At 40.3% G+C, this 15,619-nt stretch overlaps 1 protein-coding gene across 1 annotated transcript; it reads left to right on the forward strand.

The window, feature by feature from the left end:
- The first annotated feature begins 1,735 nt into the window (after window positions 1-1,735).
- Window positions 1,736-3,825, forward strand: LOC113333889 (aquaporin NIP2-1-like). Its single transcript, XM_026580253.1, has 5 exons — window positions 1,736-2,158; window positions 2,268-2,492; window positions 2,959-3,153; window positions 3,254-3,315; window positions 3,404-3,825. Exons 1-5 carry the CDS (start codon window positions 1,868-1,870, stop codon window positions 3,663-3,665), a joined length of 1,035 nt encoding a protein of 344 aa, XP_026436038.1. The 5' UTR covers window positions 1,736-1,867; the 3' UTR covers window positions 3,666-3,825.
- The last annotated feature ends 11,794 nt before the right edge of the window (window positions 3,826-15,619 follow it).

Raw genomic sequence — 15,619 nt, forward strand, 5'->3', positions numbered from 1 at the left:
ACAAAATCCTTTAAGATTACGCTCGAGTCACGGAGTCATTTCCATCCCTCAACGATTAGCAGGCACTATTTATGTTACCAAAAAGTTAATGGGAGAAAACAAGAAAATCAAGTTCTGATGATTGCAACGCTAAACTAGTTTAGTGGGTGGCCCTAGCTTTTGTTGCTAAACTCTTGTTTTGCTCGCTTAATTCATAGTGGACGAAAAGAAGATTGAAAATGATGTGTAAATTACCCTGGACAAGATAAAACAAAGTCATGAAGGTAAAGACCGAAGGCATTGGTCCGATACATGCTACAATTTGTAGGGCACCCCCACCTAAGAAAGGGTACTACAGGGGTTTAATGTCTGTTGTCCTTCGGATAGGGTTGTTTTCCACTTTTCCTGGTTGGCTTAGGCTTTATAGTGTTTGTTTTGTTGTCAGTTGGGTTTAGTGCTGTTTTGGGAAGTCTTGTTGTACTCGTTGCACCAGTGCTGCCTCCTTCGGTGTACTAAAAATTCTTTACAGATGGAGCTGGAAAAACCTGCTGAAAACCGCTGGTTACAAACCCACCCTCCCTGCACGTCTCTCGAGGGCGCGGGTCTATTGGGACTCATGAAAAAGAAAAAAAAAGTTGTGTCCGGACATCTGGCGGTTTTGAGCTGGTTTGGTTTTCTGGGTCCATAAAGAAGGACCGTTGGTGTACCCCTTCTCTCCCTCGGTTCTCTTTTTGTGCTGTCTTTAACAATTTTTGATAAAATTTTAACCTCGATCAATATTAATAAAATAAAACATATAAAGATTTTTGCTCCATTATGATTTCTCCAATTAGTACTTTTTTTTTTAAATTTTGAGCAAAATGCCATGTAAATTGGTAATAGCCTCCGCTATATCCTCGCTGCACTGCACCTCATGTGTCTCACCATCTGATTTTCAATAGTTGATATTAGTCGATTTTCAAACCTTACATGTTTTCGTAACTTACTAATCTATGTGTAAGAAGGATTAATTCAACGCCGCTAATTGGTTATACCAGTCTACAGTTGAGGGTTTGAAATTCCATATAAAACAAATTGGAAATGACTATGTTTTATACCGAAATTTGTTACTCTTCTCAGTAAATTAGTGTACCACATCAGCAGTTATGGATTAATTGGTGTATAAAAATGGACTGCCAAGTAGCCCAACATTGTATTTCCATCGCCTTTCTGGCGGTTGAGAGCGAAAAAAAATTATTAATTAATCTACAAGTGTCATGTGGACCACTTCACTTTACTTCTTTTATTGACAAGTGTTGTGGAGATCATTTCTCTTCACTTCTTTTATTGACAAGTGTCATGAGGACCACTTTTAATAATTAGTTCTTTTAATTTTCTCAATTTTTTCTAAAAACCAAACTCGCCTATTAAAAAAGAACGGAGGGAGTACTAATTAATCTACAAAATAATTAACTCCACATTAATTTTTAACGGGACACTAGAAAAATTACTTGCAAACGCAAGACAGTGTCGATAACGTCAGCAGATGCTGTTCATTAAAACTCATAGAAGTAAATGGCTATTGGAGATATTAAAAACCATTTTCCTTGGACACCTAAAAGCATAAATGAAGTGGATCCACAATCGATCAACAGGATCTTTAGGAATATATAGCACTTTACACTTGTGTGGCCATGGTGATACCTTTTATTTTCTTCTCTTTTTATATTTCCTTTCTGCTGGTTTAAACGTCTAAACATTAAAGAAAACAAAACAAACCAGCAGTCATCAATGTTATTATTAGTAATTCCGAATAAAGTTTAAGGAGCCTAACTAGTCCTAAACTAATCAAAGTGTCATCTTCTATAAAAGCTGGCAACTAACTCCAACCTCTTGTGCTAATCGCTCAATGATTCTTTCTTTTTTCTTCTTTGTATCCTTCTTCATCCATATTCTTTTCTGTTCGTTAGGATCTGTATACTTCTTAGAGCTCCAATATAATAGTTCAATGGCGCATAACACAGAAGAGTCGTTCTCTAACAATACTAATAACCATCAAGCCTACAACATGATGAATATTACTTCATCCTCATCAGTTGATAACTCACCAACACCAACAACAACCAAAGTTCCATCATCGAAATTCGATTTCGTTAAGAAGTTATACGAAGAGCATTGCCCACCAGGCTTTCTCAAAAAGGTATACAGGATTTTAATTCTGCTTCAAAATAAAAATAAAAAAAATCCCAATATTCTTCATTCAAGGGTGATTAATTAATTAATTAAGTTTCTTTGGTAATTGCAAACAGGTGATCGCAGAGATAATAGCTACATTTCTGTTAGTTTTTGTGACTTGTGGATCGGCAGCGTTGAGCAACACTGAAGATCACAAAGCCTCTAAGTTAGGAGCTTCAGTTGCTGGTGGACTTATCGTCACGGTTATGATATATGCCGTTGGTCACATTTCTGGTGCTCATATGAACCCAGCTGTTACGTGCGCTTTTGCGGCAGTAAGGCATTTCCCATGGAAACAGGTAATAAATTACGTTGCAAATGGTGTAACTAATAACAAATTGCTAACAGCTTCCTCTGAAATGCATCTACTTGCAATGAATAATGCAACTATAACAGACCAAGTGGTGTTAGGAATGGTACCATTTGGTCTGGCTTAAATGCGGAGCAACCAAACGAAAAAACATTGTAATTGATTGACTACCACTACTTCCCACAAAGGCCACCTAACACCATGTATTTATGAAAACCCTACCATGTGGATGGGAATATGGTGGTGTATGGGATAGGTATATATGTTTTTCCAAAACCCCATATCTGTATATCCAGAAAGCATTCATGCATGTTCATGATTGTTAGGTCTGTGTCTGTCGCATTCATTATACTTGGGCTGAATTTCAATAGTTAGGTGCAAAAATGATCTAATTTTTAAATTTATATAATTTTAAGTATGTGCCTAAGTGGTGGATCATGGAATTTCTTCTGCAGGTGCCATTTTATGCTGCAGCTCAACTGACAGGGGCACTGGTTGCTTCGTTTACCCTCGGTGTCGTGTTACACCCAACCCAAAATATTGGAACTACTTCTCCTACTGGAACTGATCTCCAGGCTTTAGCCATGGAAATTATTGTTACGTTTTCCATGATGTTTGTTACCTCTGCAGTCGCCACCGATACTAAAGCAGTACTTATTCCGCCTATATTTTCTCGCAAAAAGAACTTCAAAAAAAAAAAATCTTTAAATCTTTTATGATGCAATGTTTGTTTCCTCATCTTGTGCACAGATTGGAGAGTTAGCAGGGATAGCTGTTGGTTGTGCTGTTTGCATCACTTCTATCTTAGCCGGGTAAGTGAGGCATAATGAATTTGCCAAGGCTCCATAATTTACAGAACTACTGAATTCCTGTGACTAATTTGGTTATGCTTTTGATTAGGCCGGTGTCTGGTGGATCGATGAATCCAGCAAGAACGATCGGTCCAGCAGTTGCGAGTAAACATTACAAGGGAATATGGGTGTATATGGTTGGACCACTATTAGGGACACTAATGGGAGCATGGTCTTACAACATGATTCGAGTGTCTAATAAGCCGGTTCATGCAATTTCACCAAGATCATCTTCATTCAAGGTTCGTCGATTGCTAAGCAATAATCAAGAAAACCAACTGGCAAACAAAAATCCTATGGATGATCTTTAATCCAATTTTCTGTAATTAAGCGTTCTTGGTTGTATCAATAAGTATTCGCTGAACTGACCTCATCTATTTATTGTAAACAAGCACAATTTTTAGAAACATCATATACGGGAGAACTACACCATCCGAGCCAACAAGGTACAACTTACCGGTAGTGTCTAAATTCAAGGTTACTGGACTATCTATTGGATCCTTAAACCCGAGCGACACTACGGTATCAATAAGTAGTGTATATGGCATGTGTAGACATGCAGTACGTTGCGACCATGCCATCACTCTGCCTGATCGATAATTTGCACGTACCGGAACTGGGATTGAATAAAGACACGCTAGAGACCAGATCAACTCCATCTCTTAGCTTTTGGCCGCCGAGAATGGTGTCGGTTGGATGATCAAAACTTTGCCAAACAACTTAAGATTTCATCGAACCGTATAAAACAAAGTTGCCATTATCATGCATCATTGCATACGACACCGGTTCTTCTATGCCGGGTATCAAGGGTTTCTCTTCACCATCTGGTTTTGTCTTTAGAATGAGTTTGCCTTCATCGGTGAGGAGAATCGAAGATGGTTTTATTAACATAGCATCAATAGTAATCTCCATTATCAATATTGTCTCAGAGAAGCTTGAGTTTCAATCTCCATTATCAATATTGTCTCAGAGAAGCTTGAGTTTCATTACTGTTAGAATACGGGCATCCAACTCAAAACCAATTGGCAATAAGTGGAGTAGCTCCACACCTAATACAGACCGCTGTATGGTTGCCCTGTCTTCTTGGGTCTTACTGGGTCTCACGTCTCATACATGGCTTGGCTGTGATAACATCTTAGAATACGAGCATCCAACTCACAACCAATTGGCAACAAGTGGAGTGGCCCTTCCATATTATATTTTAAGTTTATTAAGGGGACATTAACAGTGTGGGACTATTATCCTCAACAATTACAAAGAGTGAGAGTTCATTACAGCCAATAAATAAACTTAGATTGAATTCCACAATTAACTAATTCCTAAGTTACACGTGTAGACTGAATATAGAAAATATCTGGCTGATCATGTGAGTAACACGTGAGAACTTTAGAATGTTATCCTACACTGCTACAAGGATTATCCTGCACCACTTCAGTTATATCCTGCACGATGACATTATTAGTGCTAATACCCCCCCCCCCCCCCCCCCCCCCCCCCCTCAATCTCATGGGTGAAGCTAGCATACTGAGCTTGTTACGGATCATCTGAAATCTGGGTCCATGCAAGGCTTTTGTGAAGATGTCTGCTAACTGATCAAGAGTATGAACATAAAATATGTCCAATGCCTTGGACTGTACTAGTTCTCTGACAAAGTGGAAGTCTAAGTGAACATGTTTCATGCGAGAGTGTATGACAGGATTAGAGGCAACACTAATGGAGCTGATGTTGTCACATCTTAGTTTAGGGATACCTAAAATTGGATAGTGCAAGTCTTGGAGAAGAAAACATAACCAAACCACCTCAGCAGCACTGTTGGCCAGAGTTCTATATTCAGCTTCAGTGCTGGACCTTGCCACAGTTGCTTGCTTTTTGGAAGACCAGGAGATGATATTAGGTCCTAGAAATATATAGTACCCACCGGTTGAGCGTTTGTCATCCTTGCACCCTGCCCAGTCTGCATCTGAGAACCCTAATAAGAAGTTTGCACCCTGAGTGAAGTGAAGACCATGACTTATGGTGCCTTTTATGTAGTGTAGATGAGGTTGTCTGGAGTTTTGCATGTGTTGGCATACTACATTGACTGCATAGGAGATCTCAGGCCGTGTCCAAGTCAGGTAATGAAGAGCTCCCACCAAGGATCTATACTATGTTGGATTTGAAAGTAGATCACCATCATCCTTGCTGAGTTTCTATGAAGTTGCAAATGGAGTTTGACAGGGTTTGCAGCCTTCCATGTGATGCTTGGTTAGCAGGTCCACTGCATACTTAGTCTGAGAAAGAAACAATGATGTGGCATTTCTCTTTACTTCAAGTCCCAAGAAATAATGCAAGTCCCCTAAGTCTTTTATGGGAAATTCAAGTTGTAGTTGAGTAATCACTGTTTGTAAAAATGCAGGAGAACTGCCTGTCAGAATGATGTCATCTACATAAAACAATGCTACTGAGATGTGAGGACAATCTTGGTGAACAAAGATACTTGAATCAGAGACAGAATTGACAAATTGCAGAGATAGAAGTGCAACACTCAATTTGGCATATCAGGCTGTAGGTGCCTGTTTGAGTCCATAAATAGCCTTGTGAAGGAGACAGACATGATGAGGCTTAATTTCATCAACAAAACCTGGGGGTTGAGTCATGTACACCACTTCCTTCAGATCTCCATGTAAGAAAGCATTGCTGACATCTAGCTGGTGTATTTTCCAATTGTACTGCACTGCCATGGACAGAATAACCCTTATGGTGGTTGGTTTAGCCACTGGACTAAATGTTTCCTCAAAGTCAATGCCTGGTTGCTGGTGATACCCATTTGAAACTAGTCTAACTTTGTGTGTGTCAGTGGTGCCATCTGCCTTGTATTTGATCCTGAAAACCCACTTGCAACCCACTTGCAACCCACTACATTTTCAATTCCAGTTGGATCCACCAGGGACCATGTACCAACATCATTTAAGGCCTTGTACTCTCTTGCTGATGCTCCTCTCCAAACTTCTTCCTTGTGATCAATGCTTATGCAAGTTGGAATAGACCGAGCCTTGCTAAGTAGAGCAACATCCATAGGATACAATGTGGCAAAATAAGATTTTCTTACTCTAATGCCATGTTTGCCTCTAGTAGTCATTGCATGATCATTGACAGTGATATGTGTGGATGAGGTTGGAGGTGTAGTGGTAGGAGATGAAGAGGGAACAGTGGTAGAGTGAAGGACCTTGTAAGGGAATGAATCCTCATTGAATGACACATGCCTAGAGACATAAACAGTGCCTGAGATAGGGTCTAGGCATCTGTAGCCTTTATGTTGGAGACTGTAGCCTAGGAAGATGCATTTTTTGCTTCTAGGTTCCAGTTTATTTGTAGTATAGGGTTTAAGCCAAGGGTATAAAGCATATCCAAACACTTTTAAGAAATTGTAGTCTGGCGTTTTGTCAAAGAGGAGTTGAAAGGGAGATGAGTATTGAATAGACCTAGTGGGAAGTCTATTGATTAAGTAGTTTGCAGTGTGTAATACATCAACCCAAAACTCATGAGGAAGACCAGATTGAGACAACAAAGTCCTAGTGATGCCTAACAGATGTTTGTGTTTAACTTCTGCCACACCATTCTGCTCAGCTGTATGTGGACAAGAAAGTTCATGGGTGATACTCTTATGATCACAAAAAATATCTAAGAACTTATTGAGGAATTCTCCTCAATTGTCAGTTCTTATAGTTTTTATTGAGTGAGAAAGAAGATTTTCAATTTTATGCACAAATGAAGAGAAAAGTTGTTTAAAATCAGATTTGGCACTTAAGGGAATAACCCAGCAATACTTAGTAAATTCATCAACAATATTAGCATAATATAAATTGCCAGAAGTTGAAACTTGACAAGGACCCCAAAGATCCATGTGTAATAACTCAAGTGGTTTAGTTGCAGTAGTAGTTGAAATCTGAAAAGGAAGTTTTTGACTTCTACAGAGTTTGGAATCTAAGCAAGAAAAAGACTTATTAGTAACATTTGATAAATGCAACAAATTACAAAGTTTCTGAAGAGTTTGAAAACTGGGATGACCAAATCTTCTATGGAGGAGAACACTTTCACTGGTAGTGGATGACAGAGCAAAATTGGACTTGCTGAAGGATATTGGGTAGAGGCCATTTCTATGTGGTCCTTGGAAAATAGTCTTCCCAGAGCTCAGATCCTTCACAGAGAAGCCATGAGAATCAAGAGTTAGGGAGCAATTATTGTCAAAAGTAAATTTATGAATGGACAGTAAGTTTTGAGAGGCATTAGGGACAACAAGGACATTATGGAGATGAAATGAATGATCATGAATGTGCTTACTAGTGTGTCCCTTATGAGTTATAGGTATACCTTCACCATTATAAATTTGAATTTGTTGACTGCCATCATATGAAGTGGTCTCTTGCAAGTTAGAAGCATTTGGAGTAATGTGGTTGTTTGCTCCACTATCTGCAATCCATTCTTCTGTGTTAAAGATGTCAGCAACAGCTAACATTGCACTTAAGTTGGATGGGGGTGGTCTGCCCTTGTAGGAGAAATTGAGTCATTGTGTGCAATTTAGTGCCAGAGGATCTTCTCCAAGACAGAGTTGACATGCTTGTTTTACAGGTGGAGTGTAGCCTCTACCAGGATTTGGCCGGTGAAAGATTGCAGGATTTGGATAACGACCACCACTATAACCTCTGCCTCTAAAGTTACCTCTAGAGTTATTATAAGAACCTCTATATGTAGGTATGCCACTATTTTCCATGAAAGCTTTTGTATCAGTCTCAAGTTTAAGCGTAGATGCTCTTTCATTGACAATAGATTCTTCACTGAGCAGATTGTTGTGCAATTCAATGCTAGTAATAGGAGTATTTCTATATCTCATAGAAGTAGCAAAGGGTATGTAATCAGCATTCAAAGCTTTTAGTGTAATCACTACTAATTCCTTGTTAGAAATGACCTCACCAGCAACAGCTAATTGATCAGAGAGTGATTTGATTTCATTGATTAAGGTAGATATAAGTTTGTTACCTTGAGTGATAGAGAGCAGTTTTGTACGCAATTGAATGTTGTGAGTGGAAGAAGCTCTTGAAAATCGCTCTTCAATGCTGACCCCAAAGCTCATGAGAAGTTGTTGCTCTTGAAAAGTAGGGGATGACAGAGTCCGAGATGGTGGAGTGAAGCCACATCATAATGGAAGAATCTTCATCAATCCAGTCTGTGTATAGTGAATTTTCAATCCCATTCAGCCGATTCCTTGCATTTGTGTACTGTGGAGGACAAGGATATGAACCATCAAGGTATTTCATAAGTTTGTATTTATGAATTACAGGATGCATAAGATTCCTCCAGGTGATGAAGTTGTCCTCCTTGAGTTTAAGATGGACAAAGTTGTTTAACTTATTGAGGGGAATGTTGGAAAAGGAATTGGAGGTAGGATTCTCCACTGTTGATGAGAAAGAAAAATTTCAGATCTGATATTGCAGACAGATGAACAAGGTGATGAAGAAATTGAAAACAGATTTCAATGAAGAAGACAGTAAGGGTAATAGATCGAGAAGAATTTAGCAGAAAAGGAGACCCAGATTGATCGAGTGAATCAACTGATCAAAGTTGCTTCTCTGAAATGAAAGGATGTATAAAGGAGAGTCGAGTGACAAACAGATCGGAAGCTTGGATCGGTATAGAGTTGAAACTAACTCTAACCTATCTGATACCATATTAACATAGCATCAATAGTAATATCCATTATCAATATTTTCTCAGAGAAGCTTGAGCTTCATTACAAAGAGTGAGAGTTCATTACAACCAATAAATAAACTTAGATTGAATTCCACAATTGACTAATTCCTAAGTTACACGTGTAGAATGAATAGAGAAAATATCTAGGTGATCATGTGAGTAACACGTGAGAACTTTAGAGTGTTATCCTACACTGTTACAAGGCTTATCCTGCACCACTTCAATTATATCCTACAAAATGACATTATTAGTGCTAATAGGTTTAGATAAAGGGTCGTCATCACGGTTAGCAGTCCAAACTAGAGTCTTTTGCGGCGAGTTAACAAGCCATATACCTACGACATACCGATCGGTACAATAGGGTGAAGAATGTATACATGGTAACAGGTAGAAACCAAAAGCGATGTTGCCCGAGGGAGAAAGACAATAACTAGATGCATTCGAAGAAGTAGAAAGAGATGAACCTCTTCCTATAAGAACAAGGACAAAATCACCTGTAGAAACTTCAGCTTCATGCGTTTGGACGAGTTGATAGAAGGAACTTGGGGTATCAATTCCTCCTTATATAACCTCAAAGCTTATACTTTACGTATAGTAAATTTGTGACTAACAAGGAACTTGTTATATTTTTGGAATTTCGGCATTTTTCCTTTCCTCTCAAGGTCAATAAACTCATTTGACCCAACGGTCCTAACTAAGGTCAAACCAGAAATAACTGTAACACAATAGGAGTGTGTGCTGAAAATAAACCAGAAACAACTTACACGGGAATCTGAGCAGATATACATGGGGTGGACCATTTGGTGTGGACCAATTGGGACCCGTTCCTCTAAGGAAGGATTGGTAGGAGGCGAAGGTTTCGATATGCTAGTAGGACTCTAACATGTTAATCTAACGGTGGAGAGTTTTGGTACACCAAACTGGTCCACCTTTAGCTTTTCCGGATATCCATCTAATACAGACAGTGTGCTGAGAAAATTTTCCCTAATCTATCCTGGCTAATTTGAGGGAGATAAAATAGGGTCATTTCATAGAAAACACAAAGATGCCTTCACTAATTATTTTTTATAATGATTAATTTATTCTTGATTTGTTAGTGTTTAATATAATCGTTAAATTTTGTTAACCCATAGTTCAACGAATTTTATTTGTTACCAAACATGATTTTTTTTCCTTGTAAAAACATGCACCAAGAATTATACGATGCTCATGCTCCCGTATAACGATTTCAGGCTGATGTTCTTCATTCACGAAGAACACAAGGAATCAATGGATATTTCTTACTAAATTTGTGTTGGGGTGAGAGTTTCACCACAGGTAACTGAAACAACCTGAGAATGATCAACGAACATAGTGGCTTGTGTTCTTGATTTATTTTGTTCTTTTCCTTTGTTACAGGAATCTTCAATCTCTTTTCTAAGGTTGGTAAATTCATTAGATATGACGCCATCTTTCTCTTCCCTTTTTGGAGTTTCTTTATGAATTTATCGTTCCGTTTTGAATACCAAAAGAAATTGTCAGTGTGGCCATTTCTTCCTGTTGATGGTGGTTTTTAGTACAAGGCGAAAACTGTAAAAGTCTATCTACCTGACTCGGCATCAGATGTAGTAGACATTGATATGTCTATATTCCGCAAGGAATTTAGAGAATATATCAAAATCTGATGAGTGTCTATGTATCTCTTCATATTATATTGAAACTCAAGCTCCTATATGAATTGTTCACTAGTATAGAGCCTAATGAGTGTATAAGCTCCTAGCTGCATTACTCACTAATGCCGGAGCCTGCCGAGTATTCTTCCTATGCTATGTTCCCCGGCTAAACCCTTAATATTGATATGGCATGACAATTTGTGTTCACTCGCAGCAGAGTAGCACGAATTTCCAAGTGTCAAAGTTAAGGTCCTTGCATAAAAGTACTCAATCGGAAAGCATACCGCTATCTGACAATAAACTTAAAGAACTCTGTGTCAACACATAGAATTCAATCAATTTAATAAATCCACAAGATTCAGATATTACCATGACTAATTTGCAAAAATTAGGGTTTTGCGCCCTGCGCAGTATAATAGACCTTTCCTGTCTAAATTAAGCCTAGGAGAACTAGGCAATTAATCCGCCATGGATTAGTAGGTTTAAAATCTTACCCACAATCAGAAAACAAGGAATAAAAGGAGCCGCGGAATAGAAGCAATAACAAAGGGAGGTGTGGCGATGCCATAAGCCAGCCGACGCCACTTGCAATTAGCCACACCCCATGCTGCTCGACCGGCCGTTATTTCCCGTCGACCAATCAGGTCGCCTTAAACCCGCCACACGCACATGAGTTGTGGCTGAGACCATACTTGCCGACCCTATTTTCCATCGACCAATCATGTCACTTTAAATCCGCCACACACACACACTAGAAGTGTGGCCACACCCATGCTTGGCCGGCCCCTCTTTTTAATCGACCAATCAGGTCGCTCTACACCTACCATGATATTAAAAGAGGCAAAATTGCGCCAGATGGTCACAATGCCGAATTGGCTTTCCAAAAGCCGCGCTAACATGCTAGTTGGCATGCCAAACGTGCATGCTAGTGACATGCCAAACATGTCGTGCCACTTTGCCATAGCAGCTTGCGAACGTGCCAACGTGCCATAAATAGCGCGCCTACGTGTTAACCTACTTTCTGTTCGTGGCCAACGCCATAACAGAGTTTTGTCAAGGTTTCCCAACTAGAACACGATTTCCTTTAGTGGCATTAGTTGAAACCCTAACTTTGGTCGTGGCCCAAATTACGCCACTTTGGGCCCCACAACATGCCACGATCCATGGGGGACCGGGAAAACCTAAAAATGGCGCCATGCTATGGCCACTCATAGCCTCCCTTGCTCATGTGACCATCCCCACGTTTTGGCTTCACCATAATTCCTCTGGCGTGGCTATGGCGCCGTTTGCACAAAAAAGGTCATCGTGCCGCGGTCACATGTCACACGCGCAAATTAGGGTTTCGGCTAAACCCTAACTTAGCTAAGGTTTCCACGCCAACCAAGCCAAGTAATGCTCCCTAGGGCATTAAGTTTGATATGGCAACTGGAGTCAATGTTGCCGAAGCCATATTTGGGTCTAACACCAATATGCGCCAAATTCTAGCTTGGTCTTGCCGCCAAGCCCTAATTTTGGCCACGACGCCAAATTCTAACTTGGTCATGCCTCCAAGCCCTAATTTTGGCCATGGTGCCAAATTCTAGCTTGGTCATGCCTCCAAGCCATAATTTTGGCCATGGCGCCAAATCCTAACTTGGCCATGCCGCCAAGCCCTAATTTTGTCCACGGCGCCAAATCCTATCTTTGTCCATGCCACCATGTCAATGGCATGTGCCAATGGCTCCACTATGATGTTAAAAGATGCCAACAGAATGTGGCCATAATCAATGGCCACCTGTTCTCATGAGTTACAATCTTAGTCGTCCAAATTCGCCACTGAATTGACAGGCATGTGGCAAGTCTTAGGCGACCAGCCAAGGAAAGCCTAAATAGCATCACGTGCTATCTTCCTGCGGAAAGTCTTCTGACTTTGACTTGCCACACATAGCAAACTGCAACACGTTTTCCACGAAAACACTTGAGACATCAAACATGTCACAAACTGGGGGATGCTCATCATGGTATTGGTCTGGCGGTTTACAACGTGCGGCGTGCAACACGACCATTACAAGAAAGTGTCAGAAAGCAGGTCAGTTAGTGGCGACAAGAAGTAGTGGGCGTAAACTAACCCGTCTCTTTCATAGTGGTAACGTGGTCTTTGGCATTTACACATTACCCCACTTCTCCATCACTCAATCATTCACACTTTCTACGAGATCAGGGTGCGTTCAATATGACTTGTATAAATAGGTTCTACCTATTTCAACCAAAAACAGGTTTTGGTTAAGATAACAACACAGTATCCAGAAGATACCAAAAAACTGATAGCTTTCATTCCGCAAACCAGTTCCAAATTCTGATACAAGTCATAAAATATCCACAATTTCAGAACTAACCATTCTGATCTCAACACCTTCTTCGTTTCCCTCCCTAAGACCAACCCTTCTCCTTCACTTTGTGACCGAAGCAAGACTGAAACGACCATTTCTTTTTTTAGGACATGATTGTGCAGATTGATCTCTCGAATCTAAAGTACTCCCGTGCAGTGCATTTATTTTAGGTTTAGATTTGTTTCTCATCCACACAAACAATTTTTACCCATAAAAAATTGGCGACCACAGTGGGAGATTAAATATCTTGGTTACAAATTCTCAATTTTATTTTCATCCCAATTATTCTTAGGCCTAATTCAATCATTAGCCAAAACTCATTTCAGTCAAAGATTCTTTCCAAATGTATTCGGGTCATTCGAACCTTGCAGAAGCAATGAATAACTGGAAGCAAACTACCATGGAAGACATGACAAAAATTCTAGAGGATATGGTTTCCAGCCAAGTCGATATTATCAGGCGGAAAAACGAGACGCTTCGTATCCTGAAGAGTATAATAAGCCGATTGTGGAAAGAATCAGCAAAGGCTTATCCGGAGGATCCCGCCAATTTCAAGAGTAATACGAAGTATGTTAAATATTTGGCTAAAGCCTGCGCCTCTACCAATGAGGATGCTGACGGAGCACGTAGCCACATCATAAATGAGCAGCAGAAGAGCAGCCAATTGGATTCTGCCAACACAGAGAGCCAAGACAATTTCACAAGACCGGGGGAGGAGAATTTCCAGGTGCGCCACAACATCTGCAAGACAAAGGTAAAGAGCCTGCCTATGAAGCCTTGCTGGAAAATATTTATCTCCAAACCCTCGCAGAAGTTCAAAGAGTTGTCCAACAGTCCGCAACCACGACTGCTTTGCTGAAAAAAGAAGCACCTGAAGAGGGGGAAATCTACCAAGATGCTTATGGAAACGAACACTGTGCCGATGAACAATATCCAGCTCAGCCACCACGTGTCGCCGTCGCTGACGCGGGACGCTCAAGAGAAATTACTTTTCAGCAATACGGTAGAAGTAAATGGTCCGCTCATGAATCAATAATCGCTCAAGCATAAGTTCCGCCCTCAAAGAGAGCTTCATGCCAAAGCCTGCAAGAAGTTCCGCCACCGCAAATACTGATGCGGGAGAAGCCAAACTCAAAATATCCACGCTTTCCGTTGCCTATCAGAAGAGTTATAGAGTTACTGGAAATTTGGGTACGAGAAGGAGTAATCCAACTACCCCCGGTAGGGCGTCCACCAACTGATCAGGAGATGATAGATTCAAGATATTGCCACTATCACATGTTTATTCATCATCCTACCAACGAATGCAACGCTCTGAAGCGCATTGTCTAGGAAAAGATTGATTCAGGTGAATTACGCCTGGGGACTGGAGGTTCTCCGCCTTGTCGCGGATCGACATAAAGATGTTACAGAGACAATAAAGGATGATTAGGGACTTCTCGCGGCCAAGATTGTGTCACACAATAAACTATGATTTGCAACCTGGAAATTCAGTTTTATGGAGAGACCCCTAAGCGAATAGAGTATGTGGCCGTATGATAGACGCATATATGTGTCTATTTTTTTCTCAATTCTCTGTATTATTAGTACTTGTTTTCTTCCTTATTATGGTATTTTGCGTGTTTGTAGGTATTTTTTGGAAATAAATAATCATGGAAAAATCGGCTCGAAAAATTATGCGGAGCATCCCCGGTGGAAATTTGTTATTCGGACTCTCATTTTGGTTAAGGGGCAACCCAACTACTAAGGGGCCCTCAGTTGGGCATTTGCTACTTTCACTCCACAGACGGTTAGGGGGACACCCTTCTTGACGATTTGAAAATTCAAAATGGCTGGAAAGTTCATGCAGTTCACGGAAGAAATTTGGGTTCGATCTTGTGTGGGCTTTGAGCGAGATTCAATCACTGGATTTTGTTTTGATTGACCTGCTTGGGCTAAACAGGGATTGTATGGTTAATGGATTCGATCCAGTTGGGCTAGAACATCGAGTCTTGGTTAAACAGGGAAGAGAGATTATCACGGGATATTGGATGATACGTAACTGCATGGGAGAATATTTTCTTCTTTATTCAACAAGATTCGACCAATCAAGCCAGGATAAACAAGGAAATCCAGCTCAGAACAAACGTGTGAGAAGAGAACAGGAAAGTAGCTAACAGAAGACGCGTGAAAGGTGAACAGGGAAAGAAAATATTCCCGTGAAAATAAAAATCATTAAGGGAGAATTATTTGCATTTAACTCGGATTATCTCGGTGCTTTTGAGTATAAATATGTCTATGGGGTTGAATAGAATGGTTGTCGAGAGTTGGGAGGAGAGAAGGAACGCTGCAGAATCGAGAACCATGATTTCTCTCTCTGCTGCTGCTGCCATTGATGAAGATGAAGAACACGAAGAACAGACAGCCAAAGACCGTCGTTCTTCAACAGTGTCTAAGACGCACGTCCGCGGGTCGTAGTTCGTCGTACAACAGCAGTTATCATTTATCGTTCTTCTTGTAACAGCTGAACAACGCCTT

This window comes from Papaver somniferum, unplaced genomic scaffold (assembly GCF_003573695.1).
Source record: "Papaver somniferum cultivar HN1 unplaced genomic scaffold, ASM357369v1 unplaced-scaffold_135, whole genome shotgun sequence".
In the NCBI taxonomy this organism is placed as follows: Eukaryota; Viridiplantae; Streptophyta; class Magnoliopsida; order Ranunculales; family Papaveraceae; genus Papaver; species Papaver somniferum.